This window comes from Saccostrea echinata, unplaced genomic scaffold, assembly GCF_033153115.1.
Source record: "Saccostrea echinata isolate AGI-Se365-2 ecotype Australia unplaced genomic scaffold, CSIRO_AGI_Sech_v1 ptg000039l, whole genome shotgun sequence".
In the NCBI taxonomy this organism is placed as follows: Eukaryota; Metazoa; Mollusca; class Bivalvia; order Ostreida; family Ostreidae; genus Saccostrea; species Saccostrea echinata.
Genome location: NW_026889788.1, coordinates 354,703 through 381,680, shown reverse-complemented (window position 1 = coordinate 381,680; position 26,978 = coordinate 354,703). Strand labels below are relative to the sequence as shown.

Genomic DNA, 26,978 nt, shown 5'->3' with positions numbered 1-26,978 from the left:
CATTAAGATTTTCAACATTGCATTATGTTCATATCAAAACTTTAACTGCATATACATCGGTGAATATTTACAAAACCATGTATGTATTTTAAGTCTTAGAGCTGAAATCGACCTTTAAATTTATAATTAAGATATTACAACGGTAAATTTGCAAGCGACATAAAAAATTCTTAATTGGTCATGTTTTTGTAGAATGACTGAAAAAGGATAGGGAAGTATTGTTAAACAGAAATCACACTTACTTAATAGGGAAAATGCATGTGTTCAATTTTATATAGGTCAATAAGTGAGGAAATGTTAAGAAAGCTTAGGTTGATTACTATTTGAGAAATGCACTGTAGATTTAGATTAAAGGGCAGATCACTCTAACTGTATAAAACTACTCCTTTTTCCAAGTTCGATAAAGGATTTTCAGCAGTTATCTCTCTTCGCCCATTCAAACTACTGGTAAATAATTATTATAGGTTCGTAATATGGAATTCATATATGTAGCACTATATAAAGACGAGAATTTCTTTTATTTTTTTTTTTATTTCAAAATTACAATTTTTTCTTTCGTAAACATCAATGTTGATAAAGCTTACTACATACAATGAACTACTTACAAAATTGCTTTTTACAGAAAGAAACAAATAATGCAGCACATTTATGGCATTTACTTCTTCCTTAAATTTCAAGAGCGAAATCAACAATCCTTTGTTGCAACGTAACAAAATATGACAAAAAAGGGATCCTCTAAACGAATCGACATTCGTTTCAAACACAATATTGCACAATCTTAAGTACTAACAATTGCACTTGTTAATAAAAAATAATACCTAAGCTTTAGTCTCAAAAAAGAGAAGAATTTTCTGTCTTGAAAGAGTCGATCTCCAAAAAAAAAAACCCTACAGATTTAGAGTACGTATAAGGATGAGATTTAAGCACATGTTACGTAAGCCATTAATACTATCTTAATTTCCCTATATACTTTCAATAATAATTAGACAAGTTAATTACAATCATTTAGTCTTTATTCTTGCTCTCATGCACCTTCTCCGAGCAGCTTCCATTACGTCTTTCGGAACTGATCGGGCGTAAGATCGACGATCAGGAGACGGACTCCTCGGTTTTTTAGGAACTCGAGGAGCATCTAGAATCAAACCTCTTCTGCTGGCGTACTTTGGGTCGACAGGCGGAAGAGGTAATTGTTGAGATAGAGGGGGGTCATGGCGGGGGCTAATGATGTGGATTTTGGGTATTTTTAGTCCAGAATCTCCACTTTTATTGTTAGATTCTGATCCCTGTGCCGATGAATTTTCACTTTCAACATTGTCTTTATTTTCTTTTCCTTTATACAGCCTATGCCTGTTTTGAGATGTGTTTGACAAATCTATTGCACCATCACACGACTGGTCTGAAAAAGAGTCCTCTAAACGCGCTCGTTTCGAGAGATCCAATGATCCTTCCATATTTGGAGAAAATGGACGTTTCAGAAGATCCGACTGTGAGGCATACCTGACGTCAGACATGGGAGAAACACACGAATTTACACTCTCACTTCTGTCAGAACTACAAGATGCACACGAAAGCATGTCTTTTGAAATGGTTTCATTTTCGTTCACGTCTCCTTTGAATCGAGGAAAGTCTTTTCTTTCAGTCTCAAACTCAGGTTCCGTTTTAATGTTCACTTTCAAAGGCGTATCCTCTTTGGTTTTGTTATACACCTCCATTATTTTTTCCATTGTGATTGGCAGAGGAAGTGGGATAGGGACCGGCAGTGGTAACGGTACCGGAACCGGAAGTATCATAGTTAGAGGAGGGATACTCCCACACGCTGTAGGATTCATTCCATTTTGGCCATACATACCTACATGGTTCGGAAGACTGGCAGCGTTCGGTGGAGTGGGGGTTGAGAATGTCGCATTTCGTGGAGTACTCGCCCTAGGGGTGTTACTTCGGACTGACGCTACCTGTCGAGATGACGCTCTACTCCGATCCTCGTTAGCGGTTTTAGAAGACTCGCTCTCGTAATTTGGTGAAACGGAGAAACGTTTGCTGTTTGAGGCTGTGGGTGTTGCAGTTCTTGTAGGCAACACTGCTAGCCCATCCATAGGCATACTAGGAGGCATAAAACCAGGAGGCATAAATCCTGGGTAGAACCATGGTGGAACAGCACCCATGGGAGGAATGCCCATACCAAAAGCTGGGGCCCATATAGGTGGAGGAACGAGGGGCATTCCAAGACTTTGTGTAGACTGTACACTATCTGGGGACTTTGATCTTGGTACTGATCGCTCATGGTAACTGTCTTTCAGTGAACTACGTTTGCTTTTATCACGACTGTGCATTCTTTCCAAGATGCTTCTGTTTGTGACAGGAAGTTTATCAGAGCTTGAGGACACAGACAAGGGAGACTGTCGTCTGCTCTGATCAGTTTTGGAATCGGGTCTCTGAGGTAAATGTTGGGACGATTTTTCAGGATCCTCACTGTTTGCTCCCGTATCCTTCCGCCTGTTTTTGGCGCTTTGTTTTGCATTGCTGAGCCAAAGTTCAGGGGTTATTAGAATCTGCTGATCAGACATGCACTCTGTATCAGATTTACCCTCTGTTGGAGAAATCTGTTGCAAGTGTTCCTGAGTCTCTTTACAAAATATATTCATTTTGTACTGATTTAGACACTTTGAACTGCAAAACTGTAGCTGCGTTTCACCGTCCTGAAAGTCTACGTAATTCACAGTATGACGTACATGTTTACACCAGTCACAAATTTTGTTCTTTTTAAAAGATGCTCTTCGACACTGATCAAAGCAGAGCTCACTACAGAAAGCCTTAGTAGAGGTGCTGGTTTTCAGAGTAAACAGTTTGACGCCTAGCTTCTGACACCAAGCGCAGACAATGGAGCCAGATGGAATGGTTCCTTCGGGGGCACCTGCAAATCACAGACAATGGTTAATTTCAGTCTTAATAAGCAAAAAATATATTTCCAAAGCATCAAATTTCAAACCAGCGTGAAATATATCAGTGTGTTTGATTTATAATTAAAGCATTTATGCTTGGGTTATATCTTGCACAAAGATAAAACAAGAAAGGCACATAAAAAACAGTTTACTATCAAATTACTCAGGGTTTAACAGAATAGTTGTGAGAAGGTTGGAACATGACTCTGAAACCTAACTAATATTTAGCTAAGGACTGAATAAATAGAAGCAGCATTGACAGATGACGCAGGATAAAAGACATGTATTTCCTAGCGCTTTCAAATTTCAAAGTCAGGCGGTTCTAGATTACATTTAACAAACGATAGGGAATTTTGATCCCTACTGAATCAAAGGCCTGTATACGAGACATGACTTTTTCACCGCTTCGGGTCACGAAATCAGATATCCATTGATTATTAACTAAGATGATTTTCTGCCTAAGTCTTGGATTGGAAATATCCAAAGTCTTCTTAAGGGGTTTTAGTTTTCGTTATTAGATATCTATGTACAAACAGGTCTTTACAGAAAACACACGCCACCAAAGATGGACGGCTGTCTCATTTTACTCAATTTTCATGTTGCTGTGTAATTAAGACGCATTGTAAATTCAAATTTCGTGCATAAAAAGCTAGACTTAGCTGACGGACGATATTCAGGGATAGGTTTTCCCGTGCATCCCACGAGAGATCACCTTTCATGTTATTAAGATGTTACCAAAATGGAATTCTGTCAATGTCTTATAAATGTATTGTACTCTCAAAGACAGAGAAAGAAAAACAGAATTTCTAATAACTTCTTAAAGACAACATGGATCATTTCTGATTGTATTTTATATACATATGCGTCGGAAGAAATGTCAATTCAGTTTTCGTTAAAAGGTTTTGTTTGGAGAATGCATCGTCAGAAGTCTTTAAAAATATAATAAATTCCACATGCACTCTACTCAGAAATGGGTTTCTTATTTTATGATTTCGCTTACATAACTGATTTCAGTTATCATTTGCAATATGCACATAAAGAAAGAGGTTTGTTTTCGTGTCCACTTTTATACTGCATTATAGCAATTGTATTATTTATTTATTTATTTATTATTATTATTTTTTGTTATTTATTGTCATTTTGCAGAAGTACACAGAAACACCATAGATTTACATTCAATAGATTGTCCCTCAAGAGAACCCCAAATCTTTAGGAATATTGCATGTGCTCTACTTATGTCATAAGAAAGATCAAATTGCAAATTAGATTTTGGAGGAGAATGGAAGCATTGCTGAGCCTTCTACACCTGCTCGCCATCACTGGTACTGTACATATAAAGTGGTTTGCGCTGGATGCCAAATACCTGAAGGAAACTCGATTGTCCTCATAAAATTTTACTTGTTTCCCCTTTATCGAGCTTGTTTTCTTTCTAAGTTTCTCACTCTTACCTTGGTTTTCTGTTAAAAATTAAATGTATGCTACAGGTCGAGAGGTCATATACATGTATATCGAGCTCTTATCGATATGTCGTAAAGAAATCAGAATAATTCATATATATTGTATCTAAAGACAATCTTTGTAAATATATTAATAAACTGATGCTATAAGAAATCCAAGCGTTTGAACACAAGGTTTATGTACGTTAATAATTATTATTTGTAAATGTATGAGAAAGGGTGTGTTTTAAATGGGAAACAACAACAAAACAATTAAATAGGACAAACACAACGGCAAAAATTGGGATGAGGAAATTTTCCGTGCATTAACTGAACCATGCAGTTCACCAATGACCATACCCGTTAGTCCGTGTTTCTTGGTCAGAGCCGTGACTAGGTTGCGGTGTTGCGCAGCAAGATTGGTCTCGCTGTTACTTCTACCTTTAAAGACGAAAGCGAAACCATTTACTGACCAACTTCATTAAAATGCTGTTCTCTTGCATGCATTTTTTTCGTTTTATTTCTAGCATTTTTCAAAACCTGTTTATCCATCTTACATCCGGAAAACTGATGGGATAATACTTTAAAAGTTGGGTTTTAAGGCAATGTGAGCTGCAATTTTCTTGTTGAAATTTTTTGTTGTAAAATTGTAATTTCCTTTTTCAATGACGGAATATACGAAGGCTTAACAACTCCTGCAAAATTGATTGCTTTTATAGCACTACATTCCACAATATAGATTTAAATTAAAAACAGAAGTGCCATAAAAGTATACATTTTTACAGCAAAATAAAATTCTCAATTATACAGGTCATATTGTTTTTACGAAATAAACATAAATGTGTTCAGCTCAGATGTGCCTTGTACGTTTGTCGAAAAATTTGTAACTATAAGCAGCTAGCTAAATTGTGTATTGAACATGAACAGTCAAGCCATTCCATGCCTAGCTATATAGAACGCGGGGGAGCACTCTTTCTGAGTATAGTCTTTTTCTGTAGTTTCAATATGTAAATTTTCATTTAGATGTTGACTGCCGCTCCCCCCCCCCCCCCCCAATTACTTTTTGTTGCTGTAAGGTCGAGCACTGGCAAATTCAAGCATTTGAAAAAAAAATATACCAAAAAGTTCGAGAAGGACTTAGATCCAATACCCCTCCCTCCCCCCCCCCCCCCACACACACACACCACCACCACCACCACAAAATAGGATTTTCGAGTTTGTACATTTTACGGGGTTTTTTTTCTTGTCATATTTTTTTGGGAGGTTGCCCCCTCTTCCCTTTTAAAACCGTTAAATTGCTACGGGCCTGTAGTCATTTTACAAAATCGACGCTTGCGTCTCAAAGCTGCATTTCGTTAGATTCAGCATTCTTCATGGGATGAAAATGTTTAGTTTAGGTATTAGATTGGTAATATAATCCAACCTCTTTGACAAATGTTTTTTAATTGGTGGTCCGTCTTAAGATTGTTGAGGTTCCGAAAACAAACAGGTACCATACCGCTTTGTTGTTGAAATATTATATGGTCCAAGTTCATGGACAGTTCAAATTATGTTTCAAGAACTATATTTCAACACAATAAAACTATTATTGCTTAAAAAATATTTATATCACTAACATTTCTTCATTAATAAGCAGGTGCTTTTTATCGATTGCATATGCTTCCATTTTATGTTTGTATACAATAATATAACAGAGAAATATTCGGACTGAAAGTTATACCTTGCAGAAAATCAGAAAAAAAAATAAAAGAAAGACTAAGTGAAGTTAGCGTGCAAAGGAAAACCAGCACGCAAATCTTTGCAAATCTATATGAATTAAGACAGGAAATTTTCGAACTGAAAGGAAATATGGGGTTTCAAGTTTCACCAGCCATTTTAACGATGATTTAGATGGTAGTCGGGTTTCCAACGAAACTTCCATCAGTCTCCCAATCGAGGGAGTTTTATATCAGTTTGTAGAAGCTAAAGCCTCCGATTTCTTTTTTTGCAGGGGAAACAAACGCACCGCGCAGCATTCGATTTCTTTTTACAGGGAACCAAACGCATCGCGCCGATCAAGTTTCTTACGTTCTGACAAGTAAACGTTCGATTCGGCATCAAACAAGAAACAGGACCCTTCGAATTTGATTGAACCGTATTGTCTTACTATTTTTTTTATCTCCGGAAAGCATTCTGTCTAGAAAGAATAGAAGTCAGCATCTCTAAAATATCTAACAACAAAACATATAAGTGCTACTATTATTCGCTGTTGACTTTAAAGCAATGCCAGAAAAACGGACATCTTACATCATAGACGATGACTGATATCAAACCGTCTGCACTATATATTTTATTAAATTATTTGTACTCACCGAGGCACGATTGATTTTTCGGCGGAGATACCACATCCTAATAATATTTTGACAGACAAACCAACTGTTTCTTGCCAGATTTTAAAGTAAGAGAGAAAAAAGATACCCCTGGTTTTGCCCGGAGTATCGTTTACATTCAGATGTGGCAGATGATTCAAATAAGGCAAAATTATACGGTTCGGAGTTGAAATCGCGTGTAAAAATAAAAAGATAGCCCTAGGTCATAGCGTTCATCGAATCTAATATGATTTGGTTGAAATCAAACACCACAAAAAGGCAAAAGCCTTCTAGACCGCTACAAGTTTGAGAAACGATATCTGTTTCATTATAAGAATGCTGGCAGAATTCTTGATGGCGGCAGTTGGAGGATATGATACGATAACATAAATGTTTTGTGCACATTAAGTGCATTCTCTATCTGATATCAGATACTATCAACTTTTCAAATGGGATTATATTTCATCGAATTTCATTGATAAATACACAACATGTTTGAAATGAATACACCTATGGATTCAAGAGATAAGTGTTTAAGGCCTCTCATCCTTGCTCTAAATAGATAATCATTTCATTTGATGGTAGACAGTAAACAGAGAAATGAAAATCTGTCCACGTATCTTGCAAAAAAGAGAGAAATATTTTAGTACTCACTTCTGTTATATTTAGAAAGATCGCTCCTTCCTGACGAACTATCGCAACTGTCTACACTGACGTCATCACGTGAAGCGTCATCTGGCGGCGATAGGCGATCGTCTGCTCTAGGACTGGTGAATCTGTCTACGTTAAGATGTTCTGTTTCTGTTCTGTCGAATTTCTCAAATCCATAAAGACCCAGAAGTTCGTTCATAGTAGACTCGGCATAGTCCTACAATAGAAAAAAAAATTGACATTCTCCAATCAGCGTTTCCTAATGTATGCGGGGTCAAGATAGAATAGCATGTCGAGTATTGTTATGAGACAACACTGTCACCTTCAAAACTACCGCCTCACCCAAAAACATACAATTCCACACATTTTTGAAAAAGGAGGATTAAATCGAATATCTCATATTGCATTCCAATACTATATTATTACCTAAATCTCACTTTACACCTATCATGTTTAAAAGTTATCTTTCGTAACATAGCCTACCTCCCTTAACCAGTTGTGCTTGCTACAATCAAATGAAGAAAGTTGTCAGACACCGGACATGTTATTTGTTTGCTAAGCGTGCAAGACGAAGCATGGTGGATATACCCTTCGTAGCATTGGATCCAATTACTTCAGAGTTTCATAAAAGATGGGGACATTTTTTGTAACTTATTAGATGTATCAAATAAATTACCTCGTAATCCGATACCCCTATCGCTCCATTAGAACAAAACAAAATCGGACACCCGAAGGCCTTTTAAGGCGATTATATTTCGGTCGCATAAACGTGATATAGCATGGAATCAAAGGACTCATTTCGCCTTACTTGTTATGAAAAGTTAGTTTGGTGAAATGATACGCGGCAAGTGGTCGTATGGGCTGTCTTTTCCGAGTGACAAGAAGGTAATTTGATTAAGAAATCTTTCACAAAATCGTCAACGAACAGGACAGGTGTTAGACAGCCTGAAAAAGGAGGGGCCCATTTTAAAGATTTGGTTTTCAAGGACATATTGAGATAGTTTTACGTTTTTGTGTTAAACATGTAGCTGATATATATATTATATATACGTGTTACTGAACGAAAAATAAAGTGTTGCTTGAAGAAATAATATAGTATCTATAAAAAAGTGTTGTTGTTGTTTTTTTTTTAATTTTTTGATTATTTAAATTTATTTTTAATTTCTACCGAAAATATGTACAAAAATCGGTACTCACTACTTCTGGTACTAAGGTTTAATACAGACAAACGTAAATTTGATATACAATTCAAAGCTAAAAATATTCGACAATAAATAAATAAAATTTACGGAAGTTATTAAAATATTTTAACTCAAGTTTTCTTTTACCTTGTAAGATTTTAATTTTTCTCTCTTGAAAGCATATCTTTCTCTTACCTCAAGACAGGAAAATCTATTTTCTCTAAGTTTTGCCTTTCATTACTTTTTTTTTTACACCGTCATGATAAGGTATAGTGCACACTAATAACCGTAAATTGTGTCATCTTATTCTACAGTAATTATCATAATCAATAGGCCTTTATTTTTTCAAATTTGACACTTTTTTAAAATTTAAGGTATGACGATATTTAAGTCGTTATTTTGACATCCGATATATACTGTAAAATAATTTGCACATAAACTTCAGGTGTATCTGAATGAAAAGAAACAAAAGATTTCTAATCTGTTAATCATATTTTAACGATGTCATCTTAGCTTTTCAATTTACAAAACAGAGTGTATTAAAATTGACCTACTTATGAAAAAAAAATATTAATTATACATACATACCCAAGCTTGATTCTAATTCAGCGCTGTAATGGTACATTGATATTTGAAGTTACAAATGGGAGTTGTTTTCCTATCCTCAGTGCATGTTTATTTATCTCATGTAATCTTTCAGATGTTAAAAAGAAAGAAGCCTCGCCCATATGCTACACAATTGGTGTACCCGATCCTCAAATGTCAATCTCGGGAGTATTTTTGGTGTAATTTGAATAACTTCATTGGAAAGCCAGAAAAATAAACCATAAATTCGTTAAACACTTTTTGTGAAAATTTTAATTATGATATCAAACTTTTAACAATAATTAAGAGGAAACGTTCAGACTGACTGATAAAACCCATTTAGCGCTTCCAGCTTGAAGACAATTTAATAATGATAAACAAATGTAGAAAAATGATACTCTTGAATCTTTTCCTATACCTTTTTTCAGTGATTTTTAGATTAAAGCATGGGGAAAACAAATAATCTTTTAAAAATGTGTATGAAATATATTACTTGATTGATCATCACCATCGATCACTGGACACAAACACCATGAAATCACAAGAAATTTTCTAATTCGCTGAAACAAAATCTTAAAACATTGAGCGAAGTACTTAACTATTGGGATTAAAAGCAGTGGGATGCACGCATATTGGTGCATTTTCTTCGATCATTACTTTGGTATTTCTCAATGTATGTAATTTTATACGGTTTTCAAAACATCTGTGTTTAATTTAGGAGTAAAGAGATCGTGCCTATATTTCGCCAGGAACCAAGTACACAACCGTATCATTTTCATTTTGTCTTTGCACCCAACATCCAAGTAATGTCAAAATTGCTGAAATTCGAGACTTGATGCTTGTTTTCGTAAATTTTGCCTGTGAAATCTTGTTCTTTGTTCCCAAGGAGATGGGATATTTGGCGCCAAATGATCACGTGCCTTTCTGTCTCTTCCGTTGCAGAAGGCGATAAAACGCTTACAATTTATAAACCGGAAGTGATTGCGAATATTGTTATTATTTACCCGAAGTGGGAATGTTTCATGGTTTTTAAATTTATAACTACTTTTTTTGTCTTGGTCAATTATATTTGTAATTTTAAGCCATATTGACTTTTTTGTATCGACGCCTTTGTCCCCATTTTTCTATAAAATATAGTATACTTGGTTTATATTTACTAGTTTTCATGATGTTTTAACACCTCTTCTTATATAGCCTAGAAACTTTAATAAATATATATAAATTTATTTCTTTATTGTTTGAACAATTTTGATAAAATTTCTAGAGGGACAAACCGTATGATACTGGTGTAAAAAAAATTGTATTTTCACTATGAATGCCCTCTTTGCATGTATATTACGTACTAGTTAAGCCCTGTTTCTATATACGACCAATGTCTATAATTATTGATTCATATTTCAAATAGCTCAAGAAAAACACGAAGAAAAACCCAAGAAGGATGAAATACCATCCAGAAACCATTGATTTCCGAAATCTTGGCGGAGGGTAGCTATTAGGCTAAAAATGTAATTTGACCCATGGAACCCTCAAATTGCAAATGTTTCTTCGATTGGAATGGCACGATAGATCATTATAACAAACTGAAGTGCTCGGCTCAACTTTCCTCGTGTATAAATATGCATCAGGCGGTATCATTGTCGGCGAGAAAAACCTTGGACATTTAATACGCAATAGAAATGTCAATTTTGTAAAATCGTTGCTATAATTCACCTCGGATTCAATTCCCCCATTTGTTTAGGGTTTAGAATTTCACTAAATAGCACGTGTCATGTTCCAACTGAGTAGGTGGGTATCTTCCATGACTCACAGCTAACACTTTCCCAGGGCCACTAAGATTTCAACCTTTTTTTCTTTAAAAACGAATTTTATACGAATATACAATATACGTTTACAGTCAATGATTAGTTTTGCGCGAAACTGCTTTCAAAGTTTCTCCATCAACTTATTTTAAATAGTAGCCTGTAGGTTCATCTTGAAAAGAGGGGATGGGGTGGGGTGGGTGGGGTGTATTTTCAGACGGGAATGCAACATTGAACTAAAACCATATCTGGAAGATTTCATAAATATTTTTTTTAATCTGATTATCAGAATTAACATCTTATTAACGCCGCTTTGGCAATATAACGATATATACTATTATTATTATACTAGACAAACTTTAAAAGAATGTTTGTTTGCCCTCTCCCGACTCAGGATGAAAAAATGGGTCGGTAGGTATGCGAGAATTTTTTTTTCTCAGAAAATTTTAATGCTGAATTTTCAAAATCTATTTTCCAGAATTCATAAAAAATAATTGCTTCCTGGAGGTTAAGAAAAAGTTTTGAGTTGGGCCATTTTATCCAGTCGGTCGAGAGAGGGCAACCAAACAATTTTTTTTAAGATGGCCCTACATTCGCTTATAAAATTGCAGACAAGGGACAAACAATTTTGCTTCGTTATAACCGTAATTCGTTATATCCATTATGTATTCAATATACTTTAAAGACAATGGAAATGAAATTCACTTTGCTATAAACGTCAATTCATCATAATCGTGTTCGATATAAGCGTATTTTACTGTATTATTATTTGTTGTTATTAATATCATCGTTATTGTTGGTTTTTCGAACTAGGTACGAATATGCAATTAAAACTTTTGTGTCGAAAGAAGACCACTTTCCTTAATTTTTTTTATTAAATGTTTGGCTCTGTTTTAAGTAGAAATTTTAATTTTTCGCTCAAACATATACACCAGCTCGGTGTTAAAAATGATAACATCAATTACGTATCTAATTCTTCCCTGATTATCAAAACGACATGGAATTATATTCAAAATTCCCACGACAAGATTAAAATTGGATATGGCATCTGTAATTTAATTTTTGCAATTTGAATCTTTGCAATCATAAATGGGAAAAAACTGGAGATGATACCTTTTCAGGAGTATTCATACATGCAAGATCTGCGAAATGAATCAGTCGAGATTGTTATGCAATGCATTCTGAATGAAAGAAGAACAAAGGTTATCTTTGGCAATGTCATGTAATGGACGAAATATGTGACCCATGTATTATCATCCTAGCAGCAGACGGAAGATATGAAATTACGATAAATACAAAAAGAATCCTCGACTTTAACTTCCTTTTAATAAAAATTAAATCAATATATTGGACGTATTCCTATCAATGGTAATTTAAGTGTTGCATATCAATTTTCATATAACGTTCATCTGTGTCAATATGCAAAGACCATACAGATGATGCACTTCAATTTAAAATCCTATTTACGTAACCCACATGCGAGCTTCATATGTCGTTTCCATCACAATTAAGGTAACCTAAGACATAGTCATATTGTTATCAAAAATTGTTTCATAACGTCAACGGCCTTGTTTTGGGAAAGATATAGAAAACTGATCTATCCGCTATATGTTATTTTGCACTAAACTCATATCACCGAAAAATATAGACAGCAAATTATCTGATAAATTTGTCAGGCGAAAATCAACGCCATTTTCCCCTTGTCTAACTGTTACTGGTGTAACATTATGACATGTTTAAGTGTCATGTATCACCTTAATTGTCTGTTAAGGTTTATCACTGCAAAAATTGGACTGGTTCCCACCCCTATCGTTTCGGTAATTCCCAGACTTCGGAATCTGAAGAGTGCTACTGATCGAGTCGTGATAACACACTAGTGACACCTTGTGTCGTTTACGTGTAAAACAATGTGCAATCCGATAGCCGTGTTTGTTTTTTTTCTTCTTTTTACAAAAGATGTCTTCTCTTACATACTTTCCTGTTGACTTCTTTAATTTACCCCCTTTCTCACGAACCATTCCTGTTCGCAACATCAACATCGCCATTTATCAATTAAAAATGAGAAGACCTAGTTCCTTTCTTTTTTATTTTGTAAAGTCGATATAAAAATGTAGACCTGTACAAAATGCCTATAGATATATGGAAATAGTTGTCCATTCTGAATTGGTTCCAAATTCTTGGTCCTAAGGCTTACCAATAAATTGGTAGTAATGGCAAAAAAATGTATTTATATCATACAGCTTTATTTTTACTTAAGTATTTGCACTGCAGCCATAAAGACCACGAAATAGATCTGTAAAGTTAAACTATCATATTGCAAGAAAATCTAAACCTTGAATTAAAAAACCCCCAAACTTTGCTTAGAAAATGCGAAAAAACAATAATCCAATTCAAAACTGTTTACGAACCTAAAAAAATCAGACAATGCTAAATCCTTTTGTTTTTTTTTCTTATACATAAGAAGACTGATTGAAGACTGTGAATGTGTGTGGCAACATATTTCTAGGTACTTAATCTTAAAATGTGAAAGTTTTAAACGGCATACCGTCTCATTAACAATTAACAGTAACATGTAATTTGCATTAGACACGGGCAAGATCTTAATTAACTTTTTATTCAAATGAGTTGTGCATTCATTCACCACCGCATTAAACAAGCAATTTGACAACCCCCAAAACATGCTTATCTATTTCAGACAGAGAAAAGCAATGAAAAAGGCAGAATCAACTATTTTAAATTTATTACTAAAATGCTCTCCATCTTCGATTTATTGAGAGAATTTCTTTAAACAAATCAAATAAAGAAAGGCCAATTTCACAAGATTTTCAAAGTTTTGGAGGATATAAATAAATAACTGGTAGAAAAAAAAATCCAGTTAAGCTTCTGCGTTTTATTGATAATTTATTAGACATCTTGACTGATGTTTTTACTGTTAACAAGATAAAACACAGTGAGAATTGTAGAGAAGAGCCAGAGGGTCTTTGATTTTTAAGACTTCAAGTACAAGATAGGTATATGGGTTTTTTTTCCTTTGTCAGTAAAGAATAGAACAAATAACATAATCCAAAATATAAAAGATATTAAAAGAGAAATAGGTAGATTGATATTATATACATGTATAAGTAAGCACTGTTTGCTTAAACATGCTTTTGAAACTACTTTTGTCGGGAAAATGGGTATCTTTTTTCTAATTTGTTGGACCATTTCTCCTCCACTTAACTAGGCAGCACTGAGTAGACAAAAAATCAAATTAGAACCTGACCCAAAGAAAAAACAAACACAAGATACATGATTGCCAGGAAAAGTGTCATAAATGTATAGAAATCCTCTAAAATTCTGCAAAGAATAATCAATACTTTATCTATTTCATTGCAAAAAGTAAATATAGGTTCTTGACTTAAAGTAGATGATTTGTAGGAAATCGATAGAAGGTCTAATGGAATCCGAAGCATCTTTGTCATAAAGACGTTTGGATTGTTGAATGGCGTGTCGTCTGCTTCTGATGGGGCATCCGGTGCCCGCCAACAGTTCGTCTGCACTTCCTGTGGTTACCCAGACTTGCTGCAGAAACTCTAATGGGCAGATAATGAGGGAAATTATCAGTGACAAATACTTCTTGAAACAATAGATTTACTGAGCAAAACATGAATTCAATAATCAAGCTAAGGAACTGAAGAAAACTAATGTCCTGTTTCAAACAAAAAATATTTAAACAAAAGAACAGTAAAATAAAAGAAAATGTAAAATTGCAAACCATTGAAAGCCATTACTTTTTTCATAATTTTAGTTGAGAGCTAGAATTTAAAATTCTTTCTGATGTTTTTGATTTCTGTATGATTATGTATATCAGACGGTTGAATATAGATCTCAATTATTTGTTCTAAAGATTAAAAACTACAAAATGATCAAAGTTGTAAATATTTAAAGCTCGAGTCCCTGTATTTGCCTACCACAGAAAACACTTAGCGAGAAGAACCTCATATTGCATAAAATATTTGAATAATTGAATCGTCTTATTAAGGCTCCGACGTTCCTAGTGGAGTCAAGATGATCGGTGATTGAGGTGAATTTAAGTGGTAAAAATTAATTTTAGATGAAGACGCTCGACTCTTTTGCAATTGGTAGCTTCTCTTTGGAGTACACTCTGGCACGCGCATCGACGTGCATAATATACAAAACGTGTTCCTGTTTACATCTTTTACAAAGCGGGAAACGGGGGGTATTGGGTTACAAGGGTTCTTATAAAAATGGACAAGAATCTATGGAACGCCTCTGTGTGCGTTATCGTCTGCTTTCTTTTACATCATCATGTGATCTTCGAGGGCAGAAACCGACAATTCACAGGAGGTGCATGTTTGAAAAGTTGATGAAAAGTTAGTGAAAATGGCAGTCTAGCTACAACTAGAAAATCCATCTAACAAAGATCATAAAAATGGACGGTACATTTGAAAGGCAAATATGAACGAAGAAAATCATACCAAGATCTCCTTTTCGTGATATAGCTAAGAGAGAATCATTTGATTTATGAGAAAATCAATTTTCATGAAGCAGAAAAAAAGCCAAGAATGAATAATCAATTCAGAGAAAAAGAAGAATGGACCTGGAAGAAAGAGGCTCTAAGAAATACTGATACAGTTGACGATAGCAGTGTAACATCACAATTCGGTGTTCATACTGAAAACTATAGAAACCGCCATTCTTGACATTAATTGCTCAATATTCTTTCACATTTCATGTTACATGTATTTCGAACACTGAAATTTCTGCACATTATACAAGAAGTTTACTTATTTATTTTACATAAGGATCACCTTGCAAAGGAACAATATGGGCAATTGTTTGAGGAACTGATTATCAATCTATTTAATGTTGTATGGGCAGTAGACTGCATTAAAGAGTTAAAATGTTGCATTTTAAACTCATTAAACATGAAAAAAACTGAACAGATTAAATCGTACGTTGATAATCAGGGTAGATACGATCTTACAAAGACTCTAAGAGAATTTCGTTTTTCATTCACAACTCGTCAAAATTCTTCAAGCACCATTGAACATTACACCTTTAAATTGAAAACTAGTATTTTTTTTTTCCTCGGTCGTCGGAAACTCTCTCTCAACGAAATGAGAATAGCTAAGCAATGTTTCAATTCTGTCATTAAACTTTTGTAATTAATTTTTACCCTAGAGCAATCAGATGAAACTCCCGCCAAATTTATCGATAATCAGACGACAGACAAGATCCTACCTTCATTTCTGAGTTGGGTTCGTCTGCTGTAGACACATCATCGTCCCTGTCATCTGAAGTTTCCTCAGTTGAAGAAAGTCGTCCACCCTTTGAATCTTCCATGATTGGACCAGATTAAGTTTGATCCTGTAGCAGTATGGCGCCCGTTTGCTTTGCTTAACGTGATGGTAGTTAAACCAAATCGAGCCGGCGCTATTGACTCTATGTAAGCCGAGAGGAGAGATACCTGATACACCATATTGATACACTAAGTCTAGCGTTCGGAACGCACACACAACTTACTTCACGCGCACATTACAAGAGCAGTGTTTTGCCTTCTGAGGCAAACACTTGGCGGATCAAATATCTCCACATTATTAATAGAATTTTTTTCTGATGGCAAAATGTGTTCAAAATAATGTTCAGAACAGGCTAATTACATTTCCCTATTTTCTTTGCCTTTTAAACACATCCTTTACTTTATTTGTGTCCTCTCCCCCTGGTGCTGGATGAAAGTGAGGATCAGCGAATGACAGCGATACAAATTCAAATACTGCATTTAAACAACCTTTAAAAATCTTTGATCCGCTCTCGTATTTTTTCGCGTTTATGAGAAAAGAGGTGGGTATAACTTCTTGTATACCATTCAGCCAGCATACATTCATATACGGGGGGGGGGGGGGGGCTGCCGAAAAAGATTATATGAGATGTTTGCTATTTATGAAATTAAAATTATTATATTTTGTTCATTCATTAACAACTCTGTTGGGAAGAAGCCATGTGTTTTTCTCTATCGACAATAAGCTAAAGCAACAATTCATGAATCATTCTACTATATTTAAACATAGTAATAACCGTCACGATGAATTATACGTATCTGAAGCATATACCATCACAGGGTACCAAAGTAGTGCTTATCAACTACAGGACCGCAGCTGCGATTTTAAGAGAGGGGGTCATACTCTTGAAAAAAAATACCACCGAGTTTCTATGTAAATTTTGATCAATTTCGATGGAGTGCAGTTCAAAGGGTTTCTCCCCCTTTAATAGCTTCAGAACTGTAGCGTTATGGTTTTATATTTTAGTCTTTGACCATAACTCGCGTGTTGTCAAAGACTAAAATATAAAACCATAACGCTACAGTTCTGCAGCTACCCCCTTCAATAGCTTTCTACGGTTCTCTTTCGAGGAATCAATTCTCTTCAATTTTTTAAAGGTAGAATTTTTTCTGAGTATAGTATTTTCCTATAGTAAATTTTCCTTTAGATGCTGCCCCCCATCCTTTGTGTTGCTCTGTCAAATTTCAGGATTTGGACAGTTAATTAGGTTTTTTTTTTTTTGCTTGTCCCCCGCACTTTTTAAAGCCGTTGCTACGGGCCTGAAAATGTAATGCCGTAGGAACCTGGGGGCACGGGGGGGGGGGGTCGATATATATAGTACTATAGTAAACTTAGATACTTTATGCTTGTGCCCCCTCAAAAAAACGTCTGACGACTTTTTTTTTTTTTTTGCTTGTCAGGAAATTTTTGGATAGTGTCCCCTAAACTGAAAATGTATGGCTGTGCCCCCCCCCCCCCAAACTGAATTTGCTTCCTACGGGCCTGAATGTAGAAAATCGGTGTATTATGGCATATTATATCCTTCATCAACTTACTCTGGATATTCTTTTTTTTTTTAATTTTGTCTTTTAAGTTGAGTTTAATATAAAATCTTCTAACACTGATAAATATCACGGGGTTACATCTGAGGTTTGTTAATATTTTCTCACCTGACGCAATTAAGGAATCTGAAAATCACGATTCTTGCCGATTTATACCAGTTTACAATTGCAAGCTAAAAACTGTCATCGAATCTAAAAGATTGCACTCAAATTTCCCCCGGATTCTTTGAATGCATATTTGATATTTGATTCCATAAAGACGAGGCAATATTTTATTTCATTTGGGAATGGATTTTGTAGGAAAAGTACGTGTTCACATATTATATTACTTGGTTATATAAATTGATTGCAATATTCTGAGAATGATCAAGAAGCTTCTTAGGAGACACCGTCCTCTTTGTCCAAAACCTGTTTTTTTTTCAGATTCATCAGTACTTATTGCTTCATTCGGAAAAGCTATTCTCCCTTTAAGATACACTATAGAATTATAAAAAATACGGTATATTAACACAATTATAGTACAAGTAGGGTATACTCGAAAATGATAAATTAGAATCGTCAAAAATCAACAATATAGGAATCTACATAAATTAACAACAACAAATAATATTAATGAAAACAGTAACATGCATTTTTTTTTGGGGGGGGGGGGGAGTTTACATTTATGTCTACCATTTATAAAAGTTACATTTGAACACCCTCTGCAAGCTTGATGTTACATTACAGGCATAACCTTTTACTGTTGAAAATGTTCATTAAAGGCTGTTGCCCTCACCCCCCATCCCATTTTTGATCCAATATCTATAGTCTTATCAGGTGTGGTAATGTCTGAATAAAATTTGGTTATGGAGCAAATTGAAAAGCTAACCCACCCACCCTCCTCCCCCGAAATAGGATTTTCGAGTTTGGAGAATTATATTACCCCCCTCCTTTTTTTTTTGCTTGTCAAAGTTTTTCAGGTAAGTTGCAAATATTTCCTCTGGCTGATCGAACCCCCCCCCCCCCCCCACACTTCAAAAACGAAACTAAGTGCCTGCATTAATCCGGACGATTTGACTGCATGGGCACACAAGCGTGTCCAGATCTCTCTCTCTCTCTCTCTCTAATTATATATATCCTATGTAATGAAGACTGTGATAAATGAATAAACGAGGTTTGTTTATATGTTTTAGCATCTGATTAAAAAAAACAAGAGATGTTTGTGAAACACTTATGCCCTCCCCCCCCCCCCCCCCCACCTCCCCAAATAATTGGAATTTTTCTAAGTCGAAGGGCATAACTTTGTCAAAAATTGCTCAATCATTACCAAAAGCGAACTTGACCTATATATATTTTTATGATAAATCTGTATACCAAATTCCATTTCAGTATGTGCATCCTCTGCGAAGAGAATGAACGAAAACTGTTGGTGGACCGACAGACAGACAGCAGCAAAGCAATAAGCCCTCCCTTCTTCTAATGGTGGCATAAAAATAATACTAGTAATAAAATAAATAATCAGAATTTTCACTGACAAATAACCAGCATCCGATCACAAGAAAAAAATGTTTTATTTTAAAAATAAAACTTTAAGAAATAGTTATATATACTACAAGTTACTGCTACCTGAGTTTCTGAATGGGTGAAAGTTTAAGGTGATTAAATCAATCGCATTTTCTCGGACCTTTCCTGCAAGCGTTGTTTTTCCGCTTGTCGGAAAGGCACGAAAAGTTGCTATTGGTTATTTAATTTGAAAATAAAAGCATACGATTTTAATCCACTGCTGTGTTTCAAAGACAGACTACAGCATTCGTTAATCGACCAATCATTCCCGATTCCTGCATTTCATTTCATAAGTATATTTCTATCTTAACTGGATAATAAGAAATTTGCTGTCGCTGGGATTCGCATAGCAATGGTCAAAATAAGGTTAAAAAAAATCAAGTTCCATGGAGCAATCGAAAAATGTTTGATAGCACTCTATCCACAATTATGGGGGTAGAAAACAGGAGGATACAAGCACAAGTCTTGAAGACAACTATTATGTGATAAGGCCAATCCAATTTTTCCTATGTTTGGCGTCCGCGGACCACGATTGGTTTTTAAATCTATTGGGATCGACATATCATTTTTTTTTTTTTATTTTACAGTCATTTAAAACTTTGGGTCAAAAATTGGGATTTGTATATATAATATTAAAAAGTTTTGTTAAAATACAAAGAATATTCTCGAGTGATAGTAATAAACTTTTCATTATTGTGTTTTTTCCATTTGACCTTTGTTTTTCGTCCTGCTGGAAATATAGGTTTTTGAATTTATCGGTGGAGACTAAGCATAAGAAAAACTTTGAATGGCCTAATACATGTACATGTACAACCATTTGACATTTTTGTAAATGTTTAAACTATAACTTGAAATTACATTAATCTTAAAGTTAAGCAATTTAAAAACCACTTAAAATACAACATAAGTAAATAGGTGAGTAACAAAATCAATGAGTTACATAAGAGATAGGACTGGCACAAGTCCCGAGGTATCGATACCACTTCATTACTTTCTTACAAACTGCATTCAGAGCAACAACACGTTAAACAAACATAGCACAAAACATTGCGATTATAAAAGTAATACACACATATATATAGTTGAATATAAAACTACCTACTGATATAAAATAAAAACCAAACGTGATTGAAAAGAGCAACAGTTATCAATAGACAGATAAAAAAAACCCACAGAATACAGCTGAAAAAGCCCCAAGGGCATTAATTCTGAGGAATTCAAAAAGCACAACAATCAAACACAACAGATAAACTGAGGCACATTAGAACAAAAATAGCAAACAACACACATGACGACAACAACAATAACAACAGTGGGCATGTTACTGAAAACGAATTTAAAGAAATGTCTGATACAGACAGAGTAGTGACAAATGGATTAAGAATGTTTGTAAAAAAGACGATTTAATACACGAAATCACACGTTCGTGTAAATTTGAAATCAACACGTATCGATTACAGGGTGAAAGGCCGGAAACGGAAACATGAGCCTTTACTGCAAATAAAACATAATGATTTGGCAAAATTCTATATCTTAATCATATACGTATCGATTTCAAATCCTGAATACCCTAATTCTGGTTCGTTTTCGAAAATATAATACAGTGTATCCAATATCAGGTAAAAAGGAGGTTGGAAATTTCAGCTGCATCTTACTTAGATTACATTAAAACTAGAAGACGTGGTCATCATATTTAATCTCAAGAGAGCAGAAATTAGATTCATAATTCTATAAACTATGCTCCCATTTCAATAAATTCATTTTTGATAGAGTGAAACTTTTACCGCGTATTCAAGTTACAAGTGGAAACAAAAGAGAAATGCGATTCAAGCGTTTAAAATTGGAAGCGCATTTGAATTATCATCAGATCATATGAATTCAATATTTACATTTCATTACGGTGAGAGATGAAATTAGATAGGTATCCCATACAAGCTGCGCCCAAGATCATTGATATTCCAGCACATGCTATTCAAGTGCTTGTAAAATTTCAGATGGTTATTTCATTCTACTTTATTAGTTACTAGCAATGTTTGAACTCCGATTATCTAGAGAGAAAAAAAGATCAAATGTCCAAAGCAAATTGTCCCCCACACAAAGCGTTAATTTCAGTAATATGCGTAATCAAACCAAATTCGAATTTTTTCAATTATTCATTTAATTTTGGCTAATATCCATTAAAAATTAAAGCGAGTATCACATTTCTCACAAACAGGGTTTTATATTTGGTTACATGTACAATTCCAATGTGTGCGTGCGTATGAATATATATGTATATTAAAATAATACGCTATTTTACACTATACGAATTTAAATACTTTACAGACTTATAAAATTTTAAAAAGGTTTCATTTATCAACTTACATGTAACTAGTAAACAATGAAATACGATTTACCCATTAGACGAAAATATTAGTGAAATAAAAAGCTACTTTTGAATCAAAAGAAAAACGTAGAACTTGAAATAAAAATGAATAAACGATTAATACTTGTAAATAAATGTTTAAAAAATAAAATATCTTAAAGGGAGACCATTTGAAACTCTCCGCAGTAACTATTCATCAAAGCCTGTTTTTAAAATTGTGAATCTCAATCTATAAATGATTATAAAATTATTTAAAATAATATTTTAGCATTACCTATTTATCAATAGGTATTCAGCTATATCCATTGGACCAAAACGCTCACCAAAGTCATATTGCTCTTTGTAACAAATTAATGTGGTAAGAAAAACCAAAAACAGAATGATAAAAAAATCCTTTATATGCAGCAAACCACTGGGACATATAAGGTATATGGAACTCTGATGAAAACGAAAGTTGGCTTCACATTTCGGAGATCTCACTTTATTAAGGCAGTGACGTATGAACAAATTGTAGTTACGCTATTTGTCTTTAAAAACAATAACTAATCATTTTTTTTCACATGCTTGAGGCAAACATTCTTCAAGAATTGCTATACAATGATGCCTTTTTTTAATGTTAAAATGTATATAGCATTTTGATTCAAGATCTCATCTCTCTTTCTAGAACATATTCTAATACATGTATATGTATTTTTAAACATTGTTTTCGATCTTTGTTTGTTTGCTTTACGTCCCTTCGAGAAATTTTCAATCTTGTGTATTTGGCATCCACCCACTGCTGGTGGAAAGCTATAAATTTAGACCTGTACTCGACACTTGGGACCATTGCTTACGCTGTCTCATTCGAAGGACTAGTCTCCACGTCCCGCACACAGGCACTTGTTTCTGTAATAATTTTTTTGACCCATAGTATAATAATAACACAAGATATCCAACTCCGAATTACACGGAGTACCCCTCTCCCTCAGAATCGCACTCATTTACAATTTCAGAGGACATACACTGGCAAACTGTTTATACCTTTGTCTTCTACGATAATTTATCTACACAACCATATATGGTATGCTTGTCATTATTGTCTTTTATCTCCGTAAACAACGTCAAAACTCTGCTCGGCGAGTGGAAAAGTCGAATTCAACCATGAAATGGTATGTGCTAATCCCGGGCAGAGATTTTGATTGGCTAAAAATCTTCTTTTTTTTTAAATTACATCGGAAAAATATCGTAGTGCTTTAATGGAAAATGAGAGGTTAACAAATTGTATTTATTCACTGCAATATTTAAACACTGGAATTGAAGTTTTAAACTCACTCATTTTTTAATTTTGCTCTCTGCCCGGGATTAACACATACCATTTCATGGTTGAATTCGACTCTTCCACTCGGCGAGCAGAGTTTTGACGCTGTTTACGGGGATAAAAGAAAATAAAGACACGCATGCTAGAAATGGTTGTGTAGATAAATTCTCGTAGAAGACATAGGTATAAACAGTTTGCCAGTGCATGTCCTCTGAAATCGTAAATGAGTGCGATATTCTGAGGGAGGGGGGTACTCCGTGTAATATGGAGTTGGATACCTTGTGTTATTATTATACTATATGGGTCAAAAATTTATTACAGAAACAAGTGCCTGTGGTCCCGCAGTGGAATTAGAACTTGCAATGCTCTAACACTTGACCACGTGTGATGTGTGTTTTGTACCCACTCTTTCCTCGGAAATGGTCTAAATACAATGTATGAATGGATACTTCTTACGATTAAGTTGTTTGCATTTCTGATGGGCTAATAATCCAATTTTTTTTTTTCAAATTCTGCAAATTTACTAATATAACGTCCATATACCGGCTCACAGAAGATATGGTTTGAAAAAATAAATTAAATCTTCCAGACACGAAAAAGTTTTCAAGTGTAACAAGTGGAGTGTGTCGTTTCCGCTTCATTAAAGCTATAATTTCTATTTATCTAGTATACTACCTTTCAGTATGGTGTTCCATTGGGGCCACTCGCACCTTCGCCTTGAGGGCGAAGATGCGAGAGTGCGAAGTTGCGAAGGCGAAAGTGCGAAGGAGCGAAAGTGCGAAGATGCGACGGCGAAGAGCGAAGATGCGAAGGCGAGAGTGCGAGGGTGCGAAGGCGAAGGAGCGATACTGATATCGCACTTTCGCCCTCGCAACCTCGCACTTTCGCCTTTGCAACTTGACGATTTTACTAATGAATATACACTTGATATTTTATGAAACGAGAAATAGTGTAATTGATCACTGGACACTCTAATTTATGGTGTTCCGTTGGGGTCACTCGCACCTTCGCACTCTCGCCTTCAGGGCGAAGATGCGAAGTTGCGAAGACGAAAGTGCGAAGTTGCGAAGGCGAAGGAGCGAAGATGCGACGGCGAAGAGTGAAGGTACGAGGGCGAAAGTACGAAGGTGCGAAGGAGCGATACTACAGTGTAGTATCGCTCCTTCGCCTTCGCATTTTCGCCCTCGCACCTTCGCCTTCGCCTTTTTTTTTTGTGGAGTTCTCTACCGTTTGATGATCACTTTATTTATAAAAATGGCGTCTGCAGAAGAAGATGAACTGTTCAGACTGTTTGCGAATATATTTCCAGCAAGGATTTTCGCATAATGAAATTCGAATATTATTGTATTTAAACCAGGGTATTGAATTAAGGTATGCTATTTAAGAAAAGTGACAGGAGTCTTGAAGTGTACACACATATAGTGGGCATTACGTTTTAAAATAGAGTTACATAATCATGATAATGTTCAAGCCTAGTTGTACACTGGTTAACAGGTTAAAAGATATATCAGATAACCCTGTAAAATATATGTGAATTTTTAATAATTAATTGAATCCATCCATTTTGGCGCCGTCACACTAATCTAGCGCATGCGTACCAATAAATCCAAGAGCCCACTAGAATTAATTCATAACGATAAAGAGCTCCACAGAAGTAAAATGCGAAGGCGAAAGTGCAAAGCCGCGAAGGCGAAAGTGCGATATTAGTATCGCTCCTTCGCCTTCGCACCCTCGTACTCTCGCCGTCGCATCTTCGCACTTTCGCTCCTTCGCCTTCGCTACATCGCATCTTCGCCCTAAAGGCGAGAGTGCGAAGGTGCGAGAGGTCCCAACGGAACACCATATTTCAGGCCAATTTCCTATCACTCAGAAACACTTTGCGCTGATTTAAAGTTATTCGTTGGTTGTGAAGTTGTCGCGAATCGCGAATGTGAAAAGTTACAAGATGTTGAACGAATGAGGTCAGTGCTGCTGTTCACAAATTTATTGATGAATAAAAAAAAATTATTGATGAAACCTGTTGATTTTAATTCGTAGTGTTATACAACATTCCAATTTTCCAATTCTTTTAATTTATTCAATATAAAATATGTTTAAAGCAATCAGGTTATTTAATTTTTTAGCTAAGGTGAGCTATAAAAACAAATTGATGTAAATACCCCTCACCCCACCCCAAGAAAAAAATGTACATTTTTCCATTGTACCATTTCATTGTTAAGTTGTTTCCACGATTTGGGATGATGCGCAAGACATACAAGTACATGTAACTAAATGCTCCTGAATAGCATTCATGTTAAATAGGGAGGTATTAACGTTACACTTCTAATAGTGCTACTAATGGCCCATTTCAATCATTGTTTTTCAAATATGCGTAAAAATTTCATCGATTAATTTAATTAGAGCAATGGTCAACAAGGGTGCACTCGATTTGTACATGATAAAGTTTGTTAATTTAACCCAAGGTTACTCTTAAGCGCATTCTCGTGCATTAACGACCTATGCGTCATATTTCTTAAAGAGAGTCGACTGGACAAATTTCTTGAACCTCCTAATTGTTGTGTAAAATATTTATTAATTGAGTAAATAGAGGATATTCATTTTTTGTAGTTGGATATGGATTTTATTTCACGAATGGGACAGGGTTTTTCAGAGTGCGAAGCACGAGTGAAAATATCAAAAAATCCTTCTCACGAGTAAAATCAATTTCATTTTCAACTACAAAACATTAAATTTTCTGTTTTTTACATTTTCTTTGATTTTTCCTTTGCTTGTCTTTTTCGTAACACAGTTTCATAGGCTGGTACGTCATATATTGTTGAGCGGGTGAGACGTCATAGCTTACAGCGAGTGTAAATATCTTGTAAACATGGATATTTCAACGGAATATTTGGAGAAACTTCGGCATTTTTAGTCTTTGTCAGGATGGTCTGTTAAACTCTTTCCTTCTAAAAACATGCCAGGTAGAATTTTTACGGCACTCTTTTGAACTGGAATTAAGAAAATTCGAGAGGTTTGCCGCACATCTGATATTCTTTCACACTGTGACAAAATATTATTTTGATATCCTTTCGCACAGTGAAAAATATTACTTTTAATCAATAAATAAATTACGGAATTTCACTGCTGAAAAAATAATAAATTTTTAATCTGAAATTCATTTCGACCATTTGTATTAGAACATTATGCATATTTAATAAATTTTGCAATCAACAAAAACTCTGCGAACAATTAACCACTAGAATACGACTGGTACTTTTACATGTCAATTTATACTAAATGGACATTTTTGAACTTTCCATTTATTCTATACAAATCAAAACTAAAAGAAAAAAAATCAACTTTATTGAAAATACCCATTAATCTGATATACATGTAACTGATTTGCAGGTTTTCAGTTATTTGAGTTACAGTTTCCTCTCCTTCTGTTTAACCTACCTCCTTCTTCTTTGTTGCCATTATTCTTTCTTCTTTGTTGCCATTATTCTTTCTTCTTTGTTGCCATTATTGAATGCAAAATCGTTAATGATGTCACAAACGGCATGGCGGCTATTGTTTTGTGAGAAAATTGAAAACTGTAAATCAGTTTTGAACATTCTGCCCAAGAAAAATGCGTGATCCCTAGAAACGTAACGCGTTACATGCGTAAAATATCTTTAAGGAAATGGGATTCTCAAACAAAATTGTACACGTTTTTATTAATGCTAAAATACATAATTATCAAAAAATGTCCCCATCTAACCAGCCTTATTTTTTCACACTCCCCAAACCTTTACTTTATATTTACACTGAAATGCAATGAACACGAATATACAAATTTTGCCAAAATATATATTAATTTATTAAAATTTTACCATGAATCTATAAAACCAACAAAATATTAAAGCTATGACAAAAAGTAATTTTACAAGATTTTGGGTATCCTTTGACTTTAAGTTGCGCTGTAAAATATTAC

The 26,978-nt window shown here is 34.8% G+C and overlaps 1 protein-coding gene across 2 annotated transcripts; it reads right to left on the bottom strand.

Moving 5' to 3' along the window:
- Positions 1–511: 511 nt before the first annotated feature.
- On the bottom strand, positions 512–16,495 carry LOC133200373 (sine oculis-binding protein homolog B-like). 2 transcript variants are annotated; one of them, XM_061336185.1, is made up of 4 exons: positions 16,184–16,495; positions 7,378–7,591; positions 4,736–4,816; positions 512–2,911 (listed from the first exon to the last, which is right to left on the bottom strand). In XM_061336185.1, exons 1-4 carry the CDS (start codon positions 16,283–16,285, stop codon positions 1,002–1,004), a joined length of 2,307 nt encoding a protein of 768 aa, XP_061192169.1. In that variant the 5' UTR covers positions 16,286–16,495; the 3' UTR covers positions 512–1,001. The 2 variants fall into 2 exon arrangements, with proteins under 2 accessions (XP_061192169.1, XP_061192170.1); XM_061336186.1 differs by lacking the exon at positions 4,736–4,816.
- Positions 16,496–26,978: the final 10,483 nt, after the last annotated feature.